The sequence below is a fragment of the Haemaphysalis longicornis genome, unplaced genomic scaffold (assembly GCF_048455015.1).
Source record: "Haemaphysalis longicornis isolate Haplotype H1 unplaced genomic scaffold, Haemaphysalis longicornis Haplotype H1 scaffold_4, whole genome shotgun sequence".
NCBI classification, from domain to species: Eukaryota; Metazoa; Arthropoda; class Arachnida; order Ixodida; family Ixodidae; genus Haemaphysalis; species Haemaphysalis longicornis.
In genome coordinates this window covers 47,005,716-47,028,550 of record NW_027526361.1, presented here as the reverse complement: position 1 = coordinate 47,028,550, position 22,835 = coordinate 47,005,716, and the positions used below count along the sequence as shown (strand labels likewise).

The following is a 22,835-nucleotide window of genomic DNA, read 5'->3' as shown; positions in this document are numbered from 1 at the left end:
GGCTCGCATTCACTCGCACTCGCAAGTCCAAAATGATGGCGAGTCTCACTCATCACTCACCTGTGAGTGGTGAGGGGAGCGGAGGGGGGGGGGGGGGGGGGGGGTTGAGTGCACTCGTTAATGAGCCTGCCGACCTATGGCCAGGTGGCTCCTAACCCTTCCGGCTCTAGTGGTGTCAGTTGACGCCATCCCATAAAAGCTCATTAGCGCATTGAGAACGAAACCAAAACTGGAAGTTTTTTGGAGAATTGTTCTTCAGTGATGCCTATGGCGGTAGATATCACTGTTGTTTCATTTTAGCAGCGCTGCACGCTACAGGGAAGAAGAAGCTCCAGTGAAGCCGAAATTACGACATTGAGGCTGAAAAAAATGGCGGTCCGAGTTTTATTCCCAAGCATGTAAATCTATCAATACGTGCACTATAAAGCTCATTTTTTGTTCATAGGTTCATGTAGTCGTAACGTTTAGAAAAATATGCAAAAGTGATGTCCCTGCACAACATAGGGAGGAGGAGGAATAAACTTTATTTATGTGAGCCTTAGGTGCTGCTGTCTGGGCACCCGCCTGGTGGGGGGTTTCCTCTAGTCTGGGATACCCTGGCCTGCACTGGCCACTCAGGCCCTCTCTACCAGGCTACGCTGGGAGGAGAGGTCAGAGCTGGTCAGTTGTGCCTCCCACTGCTCGTAACATAAAATTTAAAGTTTTTATGTCTTAATGGCCTCGTTATAAATTTGTAATTAATTGCCCTTCCAGCTCCATTTTTTGTGTGGGGGCTTACGGGACCCAATAAAAAAAAATCAGGGCTGAAAGGGCTGAAATTGTTTTCATCACATTGGCTTTCTGTGCGCGTGACACCTCCTCTGTACAGCTAACAGCTGTGCAGCTTTAGCCTCCAGAATGCTTGGTAGCTTTGCGAGAAGGCTGGAAGTCTGTTAGTTGCTTTCTGAATCCTTTTAAGGCAGTCACTGAAATTGGGCTGTCGTTACACCCCTGCTTGCATCCTTGTCATTCCACACTTTTATTGCTACAAAATTTTTTTTGCTCTACCCTCAATGCAAAAAACTGCTTCTTGCATGTACCTTGCCACGCTCTGGTCGTAACGCTACTCTGGTATGCATGCTTCAGTGAAGGATTGTTTGGTATCGTTGATGCAGTACAAACATTGGTAATTTTTTGTCCCATTGGCTCCAGAATTTAAATTATTGAAATGGCCTCCGCCCAATTGCAGACAAACTAGCCAGGCTATTGCAAGGGGTGTTAGTTAATGTTGGCATAGTTGGGGGGTGAAGGACCATGTAATCTATTCGAACAACTTCATTCAACTGTTCATTCAGCAATTTTTTGTGCAGGCAATTAGAGTATTGACATCAGCTTTGGCAGATCTGAATAGGCGAGGTTTTGCTCCACAGCATAGATTTTTTCTGATGCGGCATGCTTCATTCACACATTCAGAGGAGGGTATTTAAACATTGTTATTGCAATAAACCTACATTGATTTTGTAGCAGTCTCCGAAGATGTCTTGATATTTGTTTTTCTTTTGTGTTAGTGAAACCTTTTCTTTTTGTGTACCTCTTATGTCGTAGCTGCACTCGAGATGTTGGTTTTCTGAGCTGGCATTTGTAACGTTTTTGTAATTGGTGAGCACATTTTTACATCTGAGGCGTTTTTTTACGAAATGAGCCAGATCCACTATTGCGAATTTGAGAAACAAGCGGTAGTTTGTCACCGGACCTACATGCAATGCCATCAATGCTATTATATGATATATTTTGCATGTCAGCTAGGGAAAGTTTATGGCCACAAGTAATTTAAAATTATGCCATGAATTTGAGCAATACTGAGGGGGATAAGTTTAGATTTGGCTCATATTGAATCCAAACACTTAAGTTGATGTGGCATTTTTATGAAAACTTTATTTACATTGACTTTCAAGAATGGTGCGGTTGAGTTTTGGCAGTAAATGCATTAAACATATGCAACAGGGCTTCAAGAAGAGTAGAACTATATGTGGAGAGCAGGTTAGTCGTCTTGGCACCATTAGCAGCTCTTTTCGAATTCTTCGCTAGGATAATTTTCTTGGGCACGCCCGAAGGCACTGTCAAAGTAAGGAAGCTCTTCATTTCTTTGCCATGAATTTCCAAAAGGCTTCACAAGAGGGCTGCTCATTTCTTCTTCACTTTAATGAAGTGGTTCGTACTCTCAGAGAGGGGGGGGGGGGGGGGGATTTTCCAGGGCTCGTAAGTAGTGGCTATTTAGGCAAGTACTAAAATGATAAATGTGGGAGCAAAAAAACTAAATATATTTATTTATTTAATTATAACTCCCGTTAAAGCTATAACGGATAACGGGAGTTATTTCGTAGGTACGGGGGAGACTAGATGAATTCATTGTTTCACATCTCTCAGTTTCATTTCGTTGACTTTTTCTTCCGTTCACTTTGCCCGTTGAGACTTAGGGACAGGGACAGATCTTTCACTGATCGCCTAATTGCCGTATGAATTCATTATAAGTAGGGTTCTGCATTTCCCGGATAAATCCGATAAAATCCGAAAAGCACTCGCCGGTAAAAATTTTGCGAGTTCGGATTTATCTGAAAAACTCCGAATTCAGGGACCGCCGCCTGCGAAAACCAGACTACCGTTTATCTTTTCCTGGTATCCTCGAACAACTTTTCCTATTCTATTTTCATGTTTCCACTTTTGTTCGTTCCACTTACGTTCCCAAGCTTCACAAAGGGAGTCGCTTTGGACCCTTATCATGAAAAACATCTCTCCCCACAACAATAATCGAACCAAGGTCAAACACTTCTCACCTTTCCTGCCAATCCACTTAGGGCCTTTTTCCCGGATATGTTCTTCTCCTAGAATTTCATTCGCCCTTCTCTGACCTCATTTCACTAACGATAAACGTTTGAGTAAGCGCAAAGGAACAAGGATGAACGAAGTGGACGGGACACGGTGCTACTATCAACTCGTTTATTTTCACTGTGACGCCGAATTTTGTACGGGATTGTACACTGCGAATGACAGAAAAGAGGGAAAGGGGAGGAGTACAAGCAAATACAATAAATACTAAGAACTAAGAAGTGGAGAATGACAGTTCAAACACCTGCGTTAAAAAAGGCACTTTAGGAAGGCAAAAACTAGTGATTGGACAAAAACTAGAATTTCAGTTCTGTCTGTCAGAGTTATGGAAGCTGTGCTAACGCATTTGTCTTTCAATGAAACAATCTGGTAGGCCTCGATGATTTCTTTGTTAGCTGATCCTCGTGTCGGCCTACAATGCTGGTCTTTGATTTCTTTTGCTGTTTGACTTCTTGTATTGTTCTACATGGAATTTCTTAAAGATCAATACTCTACGACCAAAGTAATCCGAAAAACTCAGAATTCTGTGTACTCTGAAAGGACGCTCTGAAAAACTCCGAATTTGCTCAAAAATAAATTCCGAAAACGCAGAACCCTAATTATAAGCCTGCTCCGAAATCTCACCTATTTTCTTGCCACCCCTTTTTTAGGGGAAAGTTGCCGAGTTTTTCTTGTCAGTGCAGTTTTACCCAACTTAGTTTCGGTTTCTGGATCTGGCTCATTTCGAGAAAAAAAAAAAAAAAACGCCTCATCTGTTTTTGCATTTTCATCACTTGTAGTCTAATATGGTTCTATCATGTGCACCACTAAGCTCCAATGAATGGGCCTTTTCTTTGATTCTGCTACGAGCACAACCTGTTGTGGTGCGCACCAAGCTGTTTGTTGTGCCAATGGCAGTTTTTACACCCAGACCGTGCACAAATATTGCAGTTGATGGCGGCTCCAGGTATCAGTGTGATTGACCCCAACCTCCCACCTGCCTCTCAAAGGTCGGTTTGCATCCACACGGGGTACGAGGGTTCCACATTTTCCTTTTATGGCTCGTGTATGTCAGTTTGTAAGTAAAATCTTTTTGTTCAGTGTTACACTACGAGCCAGACAAACAGGTAAAGGAGGTGTATGCAATTTTAAGCTATTTTGAACATAGCTCATACTTGATTTAACTCTTTCTGATCAGCTGTGGTCTTCCTCTCTACAGTCATCATTGTTTGCATTTGTTTGTGTGCGGGGTGATGTGTGGGGGATTCCTATGACAAGCAAACTGAATTTCAGCTAGTTATTTTCGGGACTAACTTACATTCAAGCATTTTTGTAATGAGCCTTTCAATAAATGGTGCATAATTTGAATGTGTAAAATAAAACCTGTTTAAATGGCAGTCGTACTTCCTTTATTGCTCGGCAACTTCGGAAGCAAGATTTCAAGAAAGCGTGGTTTATTATTTTCTGAGGGAAAAAAAATGGGAAAAGATGTCCGAAAAATGTTGCCAAGCACAGCGAACAGCAGAAGATGTCTACTGACACCGTTATATTAGATTTTCGTGCTGCTTAGGGCCTTCTCTGCTCCTGCGCACCTATGTTTGGTTGTGAGTTTCAGTGCACCGTCATTATGGCTTGTGATGTCACCGGAAGGGACGTTGAAACCAAACAACTGGAAGTGACATCGTAAAAAGTGGGGGCGTCGCCTTTAGTGACATAGCTTCGGATGGGTTTCAGCATCTGCCATTGTAAATTTCCATCAGCCCCCTGCCAGTAAAAGATTTCAAACGAGTGGCCTTGATACGGCCTCTTGGGCAGCACCTCGAGCACCCTTGGGGGGACGGTGAGGGGTGACACCGCAAGAAGCTTGAAAGTGAAGAGCTAGAAAAAGTAAACGGTGGCCGTGGAAGTCATGTTCAAGCTTCGGCGGATGGATTCCCTTCCTGTCCACCAGGCTGAGGGCTCTGAGACCTTACTGAGCACGAGGTTAACCTCAGTGAGCTTGGTAGGACTGGGCAGGGGTACCTCAAAATGTATTCTGGAATACAAATACCACGATACATGCGTTGGGTACCTAAAATACAGACACTAAGATACATTCAAGTTTGATGTAGTGCGCTGCTGAGCAAGAGGTTGCGGGTTCGATTCCTGGTTGCGGCGGCCGCTTTTCTGATGAAGGTGAAAGGCAAAAACGCCCGTGTGTACGACTGTGTACGAGATGGTCGAAATTAATCCGGAGCCCTCCACTACAGCGCACCTCATCGCCTGCGTTGTGTCGGCTCGTTAAACCCTACAATCAACCAAATCAATCAAGTTTGATTTAAGGAAATATTTCAAAGAAATGTTTTCAGGCACAGAAAGTATTTCGGTATACAGATAAAAGATGCAGATACAAATTCTGAAATACCTTTGTTAATTTCAGCGACCTCATGTTCTTAAACACATTTTTATGAAGCGTTATGTATTTCAAAACAAATGCGTGCACAAAACTGAGTCACTAATACAATTAAATCTTGAAGATAGTTGCATAACTTCACTTGCTACACAAGGAAACAACATTACTTGCACTTACGCAAAAGCAGCTTCACAAACAAGCTGTCTTCCAGGCAACGTCGATTTGCTGAGAGCACGAGGCTCGCTTACGAGAAAAATAACGTGCATTAAGGATTTCGCGTCAAGCCATTGATCACCACCATGCTTTGCCTGACTGACACGCATCCCATCAGCGTTTCGAAGGGCCGAATAACTACCAAGAAGAGCCAGAACACACACATGAGCCTTGTGGCGGCAATTATCTACCCGTCTGCCTCATAGGTGCCATGTCCGCCATTTCAAGCTAACCCTGCCATCCACAGAAGGAAGCAAGGAGATGCAAAACTGATAGAGGGTTCAGGAAAGCAGGCAGCATGGCTCAGACTTAACAAAGAAAGGCGGATGTCTCCTGCTCAGTGAAAATAAACGGGATGAGATACTCATACGTGCCAGAGGATCGCAATGTATTCGATACACCTTAAAAGTATTTCACTACTGAGATACAAATACATTTTTCAAAATTATTTCAATACTGAAATACAGATACTCAAAAAAGTATCTCTGAGATATTATCACGACATCCTAGTATTGTTGTAATTCTTCTCTCTTACGAGCTTGCAGATAACTTGCTTAGCAGCATAATCTATACGAAAACAAGTTACCGCTCTTCAGCACGTATCGTTACGGGGTGGCGAGGCCACGCGTGCAGGAGCCTAAAACAGAAGGTGCTTCCACTTTGAGTTCCGTTTCCAGACTGACTTTATTGGCAGAATCGAGAGAGAAGGAAAAGAAGTGTACATATAGAAAAGAATGGGGAGGGTGGCTGCAGGCATCCACCGCCACGCAAGAGTTCTCCTCGGAGCGGGCGGCGTGGGAGAGTCGTCTTCATTTCACAGCGTTCACTCACTGCGCGCACAACACACACACACACACACACACAAACCCAGACATAACTCTCGTGCGCCGGCGTCCTCGGGGAAACAGACGTCCCTCGAAGGGGTCTCCCCGAATTCCGGTGGCCGCCCCGAAGAGCGTCTGCGGCGATCGCACGAGGTGTCGAGTGACGGGGCCCAGGCGCTTTACGTGACCCGCTGGAGGCAGGCAAGCCTGTGTGATCTTCGTCTGCGTGTGGCGCCGACGCCTCCTCGGTCTCGTCCCCCGCGTTGTCTGCAGCTCCTTACAATAATACAACAATCTCCCCCCGGATGAGCGTTTTCTTGCGCTCATGGTTTTTCTTTTTTTTTTTTAAGGTTCCAAGGGATACAGCAACTGTATGGGCCGTCTGACCTCTGCTCCCCTGGGTAGCCTGAGCTTGCAAGATCGCACGAGGCCATCTCTTCCCTTGAAGGTTTCCGTGATTCGACCGGTTTTCCATAGATGCCTTTTTAGGTGATCTTCCTTTAAGAGCACCAAGTCACCAGCTTGTAGGCCACTTGACACGGTAGGCTTGCTCAGGTGTGCCGATCTCAGCTCCAACAGGTACTCTTTGCGCCACCTTCGCCAGAAGTTGTCCGCGATGGTGCTGCGGTATCTCCAGCGCCGAGCAAGTTGCTGGCCACCTGGAGATGTTGCGGCCGGAAGACGATGCGGTGGCAGAGCAGTGAGTTTTCGCCCCACGAGGAAGTGACCCGGCGACAGCGGTTCAGGCTCATCAGCTTCGGAATAAACGAACGTCAATGGACGCGAGTTGATGACTGCCTCCACCTCGTTGAGAATTGTTGTCAACTCTTCAAAGTTTAGGCTGCTCCGACCCAGCACCTTGCGGAGCGACACTTTCACCGATCTCAACAGGCGCTCCCAAAATCCACCCCACCAAGCGGCCCTTTCAACTATGTATTTCCACCTAATTCTGTGGTCAGCGAAGTAAGATAGAGTTTCTTCCGACTGTAGTGAGTCAAACATCAACTTGAGGTCTCTTGACGATCTTTTAAATGTGAGCGCATTGTCAGAGTAGACCGGAGTGCACATTCCTCGACGTGCCACGAAGCGCTTAAAGGCCAATAGAAAGGCGGTAGCCGAAAGATCACTAACAAGCTCGAGGTGCACTGCACGCGTTACGGCACATGTGAAGAGGGCGATGTAACATTTCTTCGTCCCACCGCTCTCCCGACACATCAGCGGGCCAGCGAAGTCCACTCCAACGACGTCAAACGGGTTCCCCTGTGTTACTCTATCGGCAGGAAGCGGTGCCACTTGCTCGGACGCCGGGGGACAACTTTGTTTCCGACACTTCAGGCACTGATTTACAACTTTCTTCACGACCTGCCGCCCCCTGAGGATCCAGTATGACTCTCTCAATTGAGCGAGGGTGTCCCGCACGCCGGAGTGCAACAGCCGTAGGTGTTCTCTCTGTATGAGCAGGGAAGTGAACGGGTGGTCGCCGGGAAGCACTATTGGATGCTTCGCACTTTCGCTGTTCTGGCTGAAGTGTAATCTCCCCCCTACCCTCATGAGCCCGTCTTCATCGATGTACGGGTTAAATAGGGACACAGGAGATTTCTTCGAAAGCGGTCTTTGAGTGAGCAGGTTCGAGATGTCGTCGCCAAAGGATTCTTTTTGGATGGTCGCCAACCAGTACCTTTCAGAGGTGATTATTTCTTCAGCTGTGAGTGACCCCTTCCTTTTTTCATCTTTCTTCCGGCAGTTGTCCACAAAACGGAGGACCCAAGCAGTCACTCTAAGTATCCTGTTGAACGAACTATGATCCTTGAGATTCAGGATCGGGTCTTGCGATGGAGATATCACTGGCATTGCAGCCACTCTCATTTCCTCTTTGTAGGAATCCGCTTGTTGTGACGCTTGATTACCCAGCATCGGCCAGCCTGACTCATCATTCAGTAGCCACTGGGGCCCTCTCCATCATAGTGCGCTCTGCACCAATGCCGAGGGCAGAATGCCGCGTGTTAAGAGATCCGCAGGGTTGTCCGCTCCAGGGCAATGCCCCCAATCTTCAGGGTTGGTCAGTGTTTGCAACTTTGTAACTCGGTTAGCCACGAATGGTTTCCATCGGCTGGCGGAACCCTTGATCCAGTACATAGCCACTGTAGAGTCCGTCCAGAGTCGTACCCGAGCGTGCTCCAATCGCAGCGTCTTTGCGAGGCATTGGCACAGCCGCGCGCCTATTAGGGCTCCCATTAACTCGAGTCGGGGCAAAGAGAGTCGTTTTAGAGGTGCCACTCGGGCTCTGGCCATTATCAAGCTGACGCCTACCTCTCCCGACGCTGATGTAGTTACGATGTATGCAACGGCACCGTAGGCCTTGGGGCTTGCATCACAGAAAACGTGCAGCACTTTCTTTGTTTGATCGTCCCCGAAATCCGCGGCGATCATGCGTGGCACTGTAATCTGTTGAATGAGCGGAAGCTCGCCGCACCACTGATCCCACTCGGTTTGCAAACTACTTGGCAAAAGTTCATCCCATTTTACTCCCAGCTCCCACAGTCTTTGAAACATCATCTTAACATTCACTGTGGTGGGGGACAGGAATCCAAATGGATCGAAAATTCTCGCTGACACTTGGAGCACAAATCTCTTATTGTCCACTCTGGCGGAGAGAAAATCGATGAGGGCGGTCAACCTGTATTCGAACACGTCGCTTTGGGGGTTCCAGCCCACTCCCAACACCTTTGCGGCCGCAGCATGTCTGAAGTCGTTGTATTGGTGCTGAACGTTTAGCAGCTCGGTATCGTTGGACATCCACTCGTGCAGTTTCATTCCTGCTTGTCCCATGATAGTAGTTGCCTCCTGGCACAGCTTCGTCGCTTGTTCTCGGCTGTCCACTCCAGTCACGAGGTCATCAACGTAAAGGTGACTGCGTAGGATAACCGCCGTTCCGTCGTACTGCTCAGGCAGGTTTCTTAGGTGATGGTGCAACGTCGCTGCCAAAAGAAATGGGCTTGAAGTTACGCCAAAGGGCACTCTTGTCATTTGGTAGGTCACGACTGGAGGAAGTTCTTCCCCGATCTTTGGCGTTCCTTCGTACCACAGGAAACGCACCGCGCTCCTATCCGTCTTGGCCAAAGATATCTGCAAGAAAGCCTTCTCGATGTCCGCAACAATAGCGATGTTATGGGTGCGGAATCTGGTCAGTACGTCAATGAGCTCAGGATTCAAATTTGGCCCACTCTCCAAAACGTCGTTCAGAGAGGGGCGATTGTTGGTGCTTGACGAGGCATCGAAAACAACCCTTAGCTTAGTTGTTTGGCTGTCATGACGTACAACAGCTTGGTGTGGCATATAGTACACCGGACTTGTACTGCCTTTGTTTTCTTTCACCTCCTCCGCGAAGCCCTTCTTAATGTAGTCACGGATGGAAGTATCGTATTCTTGCATTAGGTGCTCACTCTTGCTTAGGCGTGTTGTTAGAGACTTTAGACGCCTGGCAGCACATTCTTGGTTGTCGCTCAATTCCGTTGCTGTTGGCTTCCACGGGAACGATACCTTGTAGCGACCGTCTTCAAACCGGACCGTTTCTTTATGATGCTGAAGAACGGCATCTTCGGGACAAACTCGTTCGGTTTCGTTGATACCAAGGCGCTCAAGCTCCCAGAAAGACCGGAGTTGTGAAGCTATCTCTTTGTCTGTTTCTTCACTCACACTCGCTCTCATCACACTTGTCGCAGTGGAACAAATTGCCGTAGATCGGGTCGTGCCAACCTCGCCTTGCAGAGTCCACCCAAAAGCAGTGTCCACTGCCATGAGCTTAGGAGCCAGTCGCCTGACCGATCCTGTGACCACTGCCCAGTAGAAATCAGCCCCAATCAAGAGACCGATCCCCTCGTCACTGTGATCACCGTATGAAACGTCTGCGACTTTCATTCCTTCCTCTAGCATTCGCAAAACGTCTGCGTCCGACGGAGCAGGCATGAGATCTGCACATATGCAGGGCACCTCGAGAGCTTCAACCCGCACCTCTGTTCTGTCATGCTGGCTTCGGAGCCAGAGCTCGACTCGACGTGACTTGGTATGCCTCGCAGCTTCCGCGCCTCCGAACGTAAAAATGTTCAGCTCCTCTTCGGCTAGGACCTTCAACTGCAGATTCTTGGACAGGTCGCTTCGTATGAATGTACGTTGGCTACCTCCATCAAGGAGAAGTCTCACCAGTGTACGCCTTTGTTGGCCCTCAGCCCAAGCCTTTGCTGTCTGAAGAAACACCTGTGACCCGTGATTACGAGCATCCAGTGACGACTGCAACACTGTCTTTGGCTCTGTCACTGTTGTTACGGTTGCATTCTCTTTGGCCGTGTTGTCAGCGCCCGACATGTTGGGATCACACAACGTGGTGAGATGTTTCCCTCCGCAACTTGCGCACTTCAACCATCTGGCTGTTCGGCATTCTTTAGACCTGTGTCCTTTTCTTGTGCAGCGAAAGCAACGGTTGTCGCGCTTTAGAAGTTCCCGCTTTTCCGAAACCGACATCCGAGAATCACAGCTCCCAGCGTCGTGGTTGGAAGAGTGGCAGAACACGCATCCTATGCTGTCTCCGTCCGTTACGGCGTTCAGCAAAGCAGCAGAAGGCGCATGCGATCCTTTGAAGCCACTCTTGTATCGGTTGGGAGCAGCGGTAGGCTCGCGGTGTCTGGAGTCAGCTGCTTGTATCTTTTCGCGCGTTTCTACCTCTTTTCTTAGGAAAAGCAAGAATGTTTCTACCTCGCTGTCCTCTTTTGTTTCATCGTGCCTTCGGTAATATTCGAGGCAAAGATCAGCTGGCACAGCCTTCTTGAGTACGGTCAGCAATAGCACGCCGTATGTGCTAGCACTCACTCCCAATGCGGCTAAACTCCTGACTTCCGTCTGCACTTCGTCGACGAGGCCACGCAGTTTGTCGAGGTTTCGTACATCCTGAACCGGCTTCACATGAAGCAAGCGCGACATGTGCTCCTCGATTATCATTTCCTTTCGGCCGAATCTTTCTTGAAGGATGGTAAGGGCTACGTCATAATTTGCCTCTGATAGGTCAAGCCCTGCGATGGCCGCCGCTGCCTTTGCTGTCATGTAGCTGTTCAGATATTTAAACTTGTCAATTTTTGACAAAGTGGGGTTGCTGTGGATAGTAGAGTTGAATTGGCTCCAAAATCCTTGCCACTTTCTCAGTTCTCCTCCAAATTTAGAAATTTCCAACTTTGGAAGCCTCACGACTTGCACGGGGGGAACCGGAGTCATGCTCGTTTCTGCCTGCTGCCTGGGATCTGTCTGCCGCGTTGCTGCAGTAGCTGCTGCCTTTTCATTGGCGGACTTCATATCTTTGATCCATCTTCTGACTTCGCTTTTGGCTACGATGATTTTCTCAGCGTAGGATTCAGAGCTTGTTACATCCTCTTCTAGCTCTTCCACTTCAATGACTGTATGGATTTCTTCATCCAGTTCTTTAAGAGATCTTTCTTTAAGAGAGAGAAGGTCCAAATTGGATTCCAGCTCACCGATTGATGCGGAGTCCCTCTTGTCGGTGATGTCGTTGATCAGCTTTGTAGTTGACGATCGCACCACGCTCCGCTTGCGTTTGAGGCGGCTGACGTCCATCTTTTTTGAAGTCCCTCCTCCCGGGTTTCGGCACCAGAAAATATTGTTGTAATTCTTCTCTCTTACGAGCTTGCAGATAACTTGCTTAGCAGCATAATCTATACGAAAACAAGTTACCGCTCTTCAGCACGTATCGTTACGGGGTGGCGAGGCCGCGCGTGCAGGAGCCTAAAACAGAAGGTGCTTCCACTTTGAGTTCCGTTTCCAGACTGACTTTATTGGCAGAATCGAGAGAGAAGGAAAAGAAGTGTACATATAGAAAAGAATGGGGAGGGTGGCTGCAGGCATCCACCGCCACGCAAGAGTTCTCCTCGGAGCGGGCGGCGTGGGAGAGTCGTCTTCATTTCACAGCGTTCACTCACTGCGCGCACAACACACACACACACACACACAAACCCAGACATAACTCTCGTGCGCCGGCGTCCTCGGGGAAACAGACGTCCCTCGAAGGGGTCTCCCCGAATTCCGGTGGCCGCCCCGAAGAGCGTCTGCGGCGATCGCACGAGGTGTCGAGTGACGGGGCCCAGGCGCTTTACGTGACCCGCTGGAGGCAGGCAAGCCTGTGTGATCTTCGTCTGCGTGTGGCGCCGACGCCTCCTCGGTCTCGTCCCCCGCGTTGTCTGCAGCTCCTTACAATAATACAACAAGTATTGTGATACTGCCCAACCCTGCTTGCCCTCCTTTATAATATGCCTTCCAAAGTCTTCCAAAAACCATGTATTCAATCCTGTCTTCAATGACATTGTCTGTTTATGCCCACTAATTTGAACTGGTCTTTTGCTGGGTCCCTGGCCACTGTGTTACAGCCAGGAACGAAGCCACGGATGAAATGGCCACTGCTGCTACACTCTTGAATAGAGTAGACATAACAACATTACCCTACACTGACATCAAGTTACACATCAGACGGCAACTTCGCAAAACATGGCAAATACACTGAAGTGAACAGACACAAGTTACACGTAATAAAATTCCACTTGGGACAATACACCACTGACACACGCAATAGATACACAGAAGTCGCCTTGGCTAGATTACAGATAAAGCATACATGCAACACACTGCCACCTGCTCACTGGATCTCCAAGACCTCTGTGTAGCAGGTGTGGAGACGGCCTGTCCGTGATACACATCCTCATACAATGCAAGGCACTAGAAACAACACGACACACACTTCTCACGACTATACAGACAGCACATTCCACCACACCCATCGTACTTTTTAGGGGACGACCTGATAATTACCCGCAAGCGTACTTTTAAGCTTCTTAGCAATACCCAATTTTTACACCGCATTACCATATTTACTCGATTCTAAGCGCCCCCTTTTTTTTCAAGGTCCTGGTACTCAAAGTGAGGGGGGGTGCTTAGATTAAAAAAATCCAAAAACCCACCTCCTTTCACCGCCAATATTTCGACAAAATTGGCATAGGAATGGGAAGTAACATTTTATTTGACATTTATGAAAAGAAAACTAAAGGGTAACCACATGGACCCTTTCTGACAGCGAACCCACCGTTTGGTCCGATAGTCCCTCACCCTCCTCCCCATCGCTCTCACTTTAGTCCGTGGCACTACGCGCGCCGCCACTCTCTGTGTCCCACAGCAAATCGTCCTCCGTTCCGTCCAAGTTGTTCGTGATAGAACACTTCTTGAACGACTTCATGATGGTGTCCACTTCAATCCGCTTCCACGCATTGGAAATCCAGGCTGCTATCGTCGATGGGGACGCTTTCTGCAACTTTCCTGTTGGTGTCTTCTTCCGGTCGGGGTCCCGCACCCATTCTTCGTACTCCTGGCGAAGGTACGCCTTAAATGGTTTATTCACCGAGACATCCAGGGGTTGCAACACTGGCATCATTCCACCTGGAATGACGACCAAGTCGCAGTTGCTCTTTTGCAGCCTCCTCTTCACCTCCGGGGTAAGATGGCCGTGAAACGCATCCAGCTGAGCATTGCCCCCGGGCGCCGCTGCCACACCACTTCGATCCAATCGGAAATCAGTTCCGCCGTCATCCACCCTTTCTCATGTACCCTTACGATGACATCACCAGGAAAAGGTTCATTCTTCGGCATGTTCTTCCGCTTCAGAATGATGTACGGTGGGAGCTTACGGCTGTCAGCGGTTATGCACAACATCACTGTGTCGCCTCCCTCGCCATCTCTCCCCTACGTCTGTTCAAAGAGCAGCTGATAAAAGTTGGCGCACGCGAACGCCGAAAATCAGCCGTAGTCGCCTTTTTCCGTGCCAATTTTATTCACACTCAGAACTAGGTACTTGCTAGTGGCCTCTTTGATGCTAGAACTAGATGCTAGTGGCCTCTTTGGAGCAAGCGCGCTTAGCGGCATTGGCTACGCGCGCGTCCTTGAAAACAAAGGGGTGCTTAGATTCGCAGGCAAACTTTTTTTCTGAATTTTTTCCCCGATGTTAGGGGGGGCTTAGAATCGCGAAAATACAGTACTTGCCATGCAGGTTGACACCCTGGCCATTTACACCAGTCATCTACATTGTCTTTTATGTCATTTCATGTATATTTTTCAGTTAAGGGTTTTTACATTTACCATACATTTACCATCACTTCGTCCTCATAAAACAACTTTTCCTTGGGGCTCTTTGCCCTTAGTCGGCCTTGCGCCATAAAAGCCCAATCATCATCATCATCATCATCTTTATAATATGCCATGTGGTATTCTCAAAATTTGCTCAAACGGCTGATTGACCTCCTAAACGAGGTCCAGCGAATGCGTCGAAGTAATTTACTGCCCTGACATCTGGCAAAGTGCACAACAATTGAAAGTGCCTTGGCATCCTTTCTCTCAGACTGGAAACAATGGTCATGAGCAAGCCAGTATTTAATAAAGCAAAGTTTATCGAATCTGTTGTGGGTAGTAGCTACAATTTTAATAAGTTGTCATCTGGTGACATATAGGTAGAAGTGTATACTAAAGACCGATCAGGTAAGCTCCTGAGTCGGACAAATATGTGACCTCTATGTAACTGTCTCCGCACTCTGCACCCTCAACATGCTGCAAGGAGTAAAATCTAAAATGAAACTTTTGCATGAAACAGTAGAACGTCTTCTGGAAGGATTTTGATACCAGGGTGTAATAGAATTGACACGAATTACCATCAGGCATGATGGCAAGGAAATTAAAACAAAGCGCATTGTACAGTCAAACCCGTTAATACTTAGTTGACTGGGAATGAAGTTTGAGTGCAGGTTAAATGATGTACGGATTAACCACCAATGCCAGTTTAGCGGCTACTTACTAGCCAGAAAAGAACTTTGACATGTTGCTCTCAAACACACACACTCAGGCAGGCCTTATTTGCGGGTAGGCAGCAAAAAATCCGTCACCTTCACTTGCCCCCGGGGTGGCCTTACCGGAAGGTCATCTCGAAGGCCATGCTTTTGTGCACGGCAATCGGCAACAGCTGTGTGAGCAAGCAATACATCATGACAGCCACTATCGCTGGCGACTGCGTTCGTCCGGGCGTCGCAGATGAAGCATCATGAGATCTTGCCGATTTTGTGTCTGTGCGTGTAAGACAAGAAAGAAAATAGTACGCACTAATCGTTTCATGGGCAATGAGCGGCTTTGGCTTAATTGGGCAGCCAATACATGGGATTTAATGGGGGCTGGGTGGGGAAATTTTAGCAACTACATTTAAACCACAATTACACACTAAGCGGGAACGTACTAACGAGTTTCGACTGTACTAACTTTTGACGGAAGTACCCTTCCTCAGTCCATCAACAAGGTCTTGATTTATCATCAAATCCGGCCGTATGTGCCCAGTCCTCATAGATGCTTCAAGTGTCAGTGCAATGGACACGCATCTAACGCATTAGAAGGCTTTGTTGGGCAAGTTGGTTCATGGGTTCAAACAAATTAGGAAGAGTGCAATGGACAAGGACAGAGAAATGCAGAGAAACACAGCGCTCGTCCAGTCTACCGTGCTTCTCAGTCCTCGCCCATTGTGCTCTTTTTAAATTTTTTTGAAGGCATCTAACGCATGCAGAGGAAAACTTACCTTACCAAGTACCACCCTACTGAAAATTGCCAAAACAGCATATTCAAGTGCAGAAACCGTGAAAACACCCCCCAGCCTGTTCCAGATCTCGCAAAGTCTTTATAAAGGAGAAGAAAATAATCCAACTAAAAGTTATGGGAAAGATCACATTTTGGGAAGCATGCAAAAAGCACACTATATTCTTTTTGCGTGGCTATGCTGACACGGCTCGCTGGGGAGAGGAGTGGCGCCTTGGCTTCGGCAGCAACTCGGGTCAGTGTGACTGACTTGATCCCACCCTCGGCCCCCAGGGGCTGTCCAACACAGCCCACAACAACACAGCTCCGACTAGAGAAACAGCAGTGGCTGTGACGTCCGCCAGAGCACTGCTGGGAGCGGTTCAGCGCACAGTCTAGCTTCACTGGCCTCTGGTGGCCAAGAGAGCACGGATGTTTGAGGCCCTGTGTTGGCTTCCCCACACATCGCGCCGCTGCCGCCACTTGTGGCACACACGGCCAGCACAGTAAATGCCACTAAAGGTGCAAGGCCTAAGGAGCTTGAGCCATCACAGACTCCTTTGCTTCTAGATAAAGATATGGAAGCAACGCTGGTCTCACCGTCCTTGCAGACTTACGGGGAAAGACAGACCCCAATCACTTAAGCTCCAAAAGAAACCACACCCCAGGGTTACAGCTCCAGACTACAAGTTGCACACTAGAAACAATATATTGCGCTTCTCTTCTCAGAAACAAAAATGTGGCAGAAAGCCTTATTTACTGGGATTAAAGGTGCATACCCAGAATTCTTGATATTTACGAAATTCTTTCAGAATGTAAGTCTACAGTAATGTGTCTGCAGGAGACCCACTCAAACAAACAAACAAAAAAAACTTTCTTAATCATCTTGAAAACAGGCACGGGAAAAACGTTGATCAAGAAAAGAAAAACACAGGACGACGTGCTCTTAATCGGTATGCTATTTTTAGAAAAGACAGCGATCACCTTGCTCACTTCTGTGGAGATGCAGCAGTTGTTCTTTAAGGATTAGTTTCATCTTATCAAATAAACCTACATGCACATCTGGAAGCGGTAGCTGTAAGCGCTATCGTCTTTGGTAGGCTGACAATATGTTCATTCAAATTCATGATGAAAAAACAGCGCAAGAAAGACGGGGAGAAAAGGAGAGGGGACGACGGCGCAGCACTGAACTCGCAACTGAATTTTTATTAGAAAGAAAACACAAATTTGTACACAAAACTGTACAATCTAATGAACAGATATCATGGGGAAAGCATACAATCAACCGCAAGTTGACATGCTCAAACCGTGTGGCACGTGGCGTTCCTCCGCATTCTAGAAGTGATTACACTCTGCTAGCAGATAAGAAGTGAAATTCCTTGTCCAGTAATGACACAGAAGGAGCACTAACACACCTACCCTCATTCTTTCTAACATGAAAAGACTCGGTTATCTCTGTGACATACTGGTCTTTATGTTTGGCAGCTACTTTTGTATCCTTATAGACAGGGAAACAACCACAATTTCTGCACTGGTGTGCAATATGACAAAACTCCTCACCCTTCAATGAACGTCTATGCTCCATGAGTCGAATGTAAAGGCAGCGGCCCGTTTGCTCAATATAAATTTGACCGTAGGAAAAGGGAATCGGATACACCACACCAACACTACAAAGCCCAAAACTTGACACATGGTTAATACCACGGTGTCCATGTGTAGCTGTATCTGCCGACTTATCTACCGTGCTACATGTCTTTCCTAATTTGTTTGGCGCCGAGAACAGGATGTTTACACCGTAACATCCTGCTACATTCTTTAAACCATTGGACTGCACAAGCACATTAGGCATGGCTGAGGATTCTTTTTTCCTAGACTCAGCTTCTCTGAACGCATGCGAGTGCACGTGAGTGGGCACCTCGTGAGGAGCGCCCGGTGTGAGGAGCTCGCAAAAAAATACCGAGCACACGTGAGCGTGCGCCTCGTGAGGAGCGCCCGGGGTCGTCCAGGCTTGCGCCACGTGAGGAGCTCCCAAAGAAATAACAAGAAAAAATACTGAGCACACATGAGCGTGCGCCTCATCAGGAGTGCCCGGCATCGTCCAGCTCGACCTTCGAGAACACTCTGCCCAGCGTTTGAGGCGTGATCTCTCGTGTGCTTTTCTCCTTGCCTGCTCATGTGCGCTCGCGCTTGAAGTGGGGAGCACAGAACAGCACGTGCTACAGATGCCGAGTTCGTGAAGCCGCTTTGCTGCCGGTTCTAGCGCGTGCTAATGCGGTCCACTTTGGGAGAGATGTGAAAGCCTGTGGACAAAACGATCTGGGCCTGCCATGGATAACTTCCAGCGGCAAGTTCTTAAATCCATATGAGGTGCAAAAGCCGGGTCTCTGACGAAGGAGAGGGGCCGCCAGCTTTGCTGTTTCACCAGCCTTGCACCACCAGTGCAAGCTGCGCCAGATTTTTAATTTTCTCTTCAAATCTGCCATGTTGATATATTCATCAGGACTCTAAGGGTGCCTGGCCATCATCACATCATCGGTAATGATGTAGCACTCAGGAATGTAGCTGCTGCTGCCCTTCACAGTTTGGGGATGTAACTTTGGTACTGTATCGAGACCTGGAATTTGTTATCATGAAAAAAAAAAACTCCGTTAAAAATTGCACCGTGATTTGGGCACACAAGTCAACAACTAACTCCATACAATTAAACCCAAAATAGCAGGTACGCAGTGGAAAAAACAGAACAGACGAATATAGATGTTATCCTTTGCATGTTAAAGAAAGGACACACGCTTGGAACACATTCTTAAATTTTGAACAGCACACAGAGGCCAAAGTGTACCCAATATGGACGTCGTGGTTGAATGCACGGAACATGATGCAGATGCATGCTGACATTTTCCTGAGCTGTACATTCGCTACATACCACTGCACCCAGCATGTTTTCCTACCACAAGTAAGGATGAAACGGGAGGGAACAAGGCGGCTAGATAATGTCACAAACACTTGGCACAGGTTAAACTAATGGCATGTGCCATGGGAGAACAAACTGTGCAGTCGCCACAATCAGTATTCTGCTGCGGAGCCACAGAGTGAATGTGCCCGCTACCATTCGTCCAGAGCTTTGTAGTCCGCATTAGTCTTCGTAGTGACATCTGGATTCTTGCCTCAACCGCAATGGGTGTTTTGTCTCCTGGTAAATTCTTGCTCAGTGTTTCGTATAAATGTGCTGTCGACTGTTCATATCATATTGGCTATGTACAATTCCTTTCATATCACCCATATTTGGTTTGCAGCTTTTCGTATCGTCATTATCATCTGCCAATTCAATCTTATCTTTTTAATTAGGGACCTTATCTACCCAAGAATCATTTTCATTCTCATCACATCCATATCACCCATAATTGTTCTAATGTTTTTAGTGTCATCATTATCAACTGCCGTGACCACTTTCACTTTTTATTGGTAGTCTTATACACTCGTGAACCACTTTTTATCACATTACATTTGTCCCACAATTTTTTTGCCGTATGCTTTCCATAAGTTTGGCCTAAAATCATTGAAAGGGTGCTGATTGGCCTTTGCTACGCTTGTACCACAAAACTTGTACACGCACACACACACACACAGTTTGAGTCTCCATGAGCTTCAAGGACTAGGTGAACAAAGCGTATCCTTAGTATTGCTCCTAATGTTTTGATATTTCTCTTAAACATTTCACGGGACCAAAGAGATTTGCAGATTTCAGGGGATGTGTAAAATAAACGGAAAGGCCTGCAAAACTGAAGCCATTTACAGTATTTTTCTGTTAAAATGTTATGCATTAGCAGGTTTGTCCAAATGCTGCGAGCATTTTGGGATATTTATATAGCTTTGCTTTCTTAGTTTGCCGGCTTGTGCCGATAAGTTTGTTTTATTTTGGCATCTTGCACCTGTATTTGTTGGGTTGCTAAAAGCAGGTTTTCTAGTTTACATACAAAATTGGGCACAACTGTTAACGCCAGTGTAGCTTTTCATTTGGCCGTTACTATGGTTACACTAGTCCCCTGGACATCAGTGACGACCTTTAAGAGTGGGGGCACCTTCGAGAAAATAGAGGGTGTATTAGTGTACGGTTGAGCTTTCTCAGGAATGATCACAGTAGTGTCACAATGGAGCCCAGTGGCTGAGTGTTTCTCGTTTTGTATTTTCGGAGTCAATTTTGTGGAGAAAATGGGTGGTATTTTCTTGCAGAAATTTTTTTGCACGTAACTCTAATGTTACAGTGATGTGAGTTCTTCGTTGCTGCATCAATATGTCGCTTGTATTGTCTGTTTCTTGGCTTCGTTATTATGCATATAATCATGCTGAAGAGTTTTTTGTTTGATGCTGTGGTTTTCTAGTGCTGGTGTGTTGTGCCCTTACCTAGCATTTTTCTGTTTTCCTTTTCCTTTAGGATGTCTTACTACGATGCAGAAATGGGAGGCCTTGGCGCCGGACCATCCGCTTTCTCGGAAAAAGCTATCCGCCACGGTAGGTAGCCTTAAGAAGGTGTAGTAACGACAAATGTAGTGCTTTCTCTCTATCTTTTGTGCCTGGATGTGCCATGAAGCGGTGGTTATCATTACTACGCTCACTTTTATTGCCACAACTCAAAGGAAGCCGGCCAATAGAGGCAGTTTTGTTGCTGTGACGTCATGCTGGCTGTTTGTAGGCCAGTAATATTTTTCTGAAGAGGAAAGTGTATGACAGCTACATCTTACCAGTACTTACCCACAGGGCTGAAACTTGGACGCTCACTAAAAGGGTTCAACTTCAAATTGAGGACGGCTCGGCGAGTGATGGAACGGAAGATGATAGGTGTAGCAATAAGGGACAAGAAGAGAGCGGAGGGGGTCAGGGAACAAACGCGTTAAGGACATATTAGTAGAAATTAAGGAGAAGAAATGGGTGTGGGCAGGGCATCTAATGCGAAGGCAAGCTAACCGTTAGTCATTAAGGGTAACAGTGTGGATCCCTAGAGGAGGCAAGCGTGGCAGGGGGTGGCAGAGAGAGAGAGAGAGAGAGACAAACATTTATTTTAGTAATGAGCAGGAAAGTTAGATGGGCAGATGAGATCCAAAAGTTTGTGGGGACAAATCGGTCGCAGTTAGCACAGGACCGGGATAAATGGAGATCCATGGGAGAGGCCTTTGCCCTGCAGTGGGCGTCGATAGGCTGCTGCTGCTGATGATGATGATGAATATTGGGCTTGGGCATTTTAGGACCACTCCCTCTGAGGGCTGGTTGCATTTATTTACTAGGTTCTTAAAGAGTTTATGGTTTCAGAGGCCCTTTAAAGGAGCCATGAAGACAAAATACAAGTTTGTGTTATTCGAAAGATTTTGTGTTTTATAGTGCACCCAGCGCTTGTCCGAGTGCAAATGATGCTTTATTTTACTGAGAAATAATTATGTAAGTTAAAATTTTGATTTTCCCGCTAAATTGTGCGTTTTCGTGGTCTGCGATGACATCATGGGATCCGACCGCTCTGCAGCCGATTGGAAAGCCATGTTTTTCCCGTTAGTGAACCTAGATGGCGCCACCATACCATGGCAAGCCGTTTTCGTCCTTGGATTTGTTTTTGACCATATTTAAACCTGGCTTGTTTTTGTTCAGGGAGGAAATAATCGTTTTGTGAAACATAGGGCTCGCTCGACAAATATAATCACGTGAGACACCGTTGCTTGCGTCAATCGGCCAGTGTTGTCAGACAACCCCAGAGCCCCGCAGTCCTGTGCAGCTAAACAAAGCATAGTGCGCGCAGTACCAACAGCAGTACGCATCGGTACTTCTATGTTTACGTGTGCTTTCGTATCTTCCACTGTTTGTCCCACCATTCTTGTGGCTTTAAAAGGAATGTGCCCTAAATTTAAGCGCAAATAGGTAGCTTGTTCCGCATGCTTATCTGCCTAATTTGCGTTTGCTTTTGCTGCCCTCCGCCAATCGCAGAGCTGGCTGGTATGACATCATAGCTTCTGTTGCGGGAAATGAGCTAGGGGGTCGCATGGCCATTCCCTTTTTTCCTTGTTACGTAGTTTATTTGAGCGAAGTTTACATTAAAAGTGGTGTCAGTAAACGAGGCAATCTTTTGAATGAAGCAAACTTGTGTTTTCTCTTCATGGCTCCTTTACAGCTCCACCGTGACTGCTGCGTTGATAGCACTAATGATTAGTCACTTGGACAAGAAACCAGTGAATTGAAGCATTGCTCTCTTCTTTTTTGTATATAATTGTTCTTTAGTAACACAGATACATACCTAATAACTCCCTTTTTTATCAAAAATTTAACAGAGCCCAGAAGGCCAACAACTTTTTGACCTGTCAGTTAACTGGTACTGTATTTGACAAACTAACTGTTACTTTGGTGCAGGTGGGAAAGCACAGTCGAACCTTGTTATGACAAAGTAGTGTCGGGGCAGTAAATTAGTTCAGTATATCAGATATTCGTTGTAACAGTACAGGTAAAAATTCGCTCTAACAAATCGACAATCTGGCTCATGCAAAAATCCTAGATACTAATCGGTGCATTGTTGTAGGCTTCGAACCCGCTATACACTAGGTAAGCCTTAGCTGCCTCCTTTTGGCATTTCAAACTAAATAGACCAGGACATGGCATCGTGGAATTGCAACATAACAAAGTACGTTTGACAGAACAGGCCTGCGTTCTAATTTATTCGAAGAAGGATGTGATCTTTACCTGTTGGCTTTAAACAGTGGTACCAGATGAAGTTTTCCACAGTGTCCACGCACAAAAGGGCCTTTTCTACTTTTGTAGTTTTACAAACAGTTATCTTCTATTTTATGTTTTGCTTTTTTAAACTAGCTATCAAGTTTAAAGCCTCGCGTGAATAAAATGTTTCTTTATTATAGCCGATATCGTGCACAGTTCTGACG

The 22,835-nt window shown here is 46.7% G+C and overlaps 1 protein-coding gene across 5 annotated transcripts in view; it reads left to right on the top strand.

Annotated features, from left to right (window-relative positions):
• The window catches only part of Lfg (Glutamate NMDA receptor-associated protein 1 lifeguard), a 63,982-nt gene that overhangs the window by 19,850 nt on the left and 21,297 nt on the right, over positions 1-22,835 (top strand). For 4 of the 5 annotated variants that reach the window (XM_077706637.1, XM_077706634.1, XM_077706636.1 and 1 more), the window contains one exon: positions 20,357-20,433. In XM_077706637.1, coding sequence (XP_077562763.1) covers positions 20,358-20,433 — 76 coding nt within the window. In that variant the 5' untranslated portion in view covers position 20,357. Of the gene's footprint in view, positions 1-3,795; positions 3,855-20,356; positions 20,434-22,835 lie in introns of all 5 variants that reach the window. The other variant, XM_077706633.1, reaches the window with a different exon arrangement.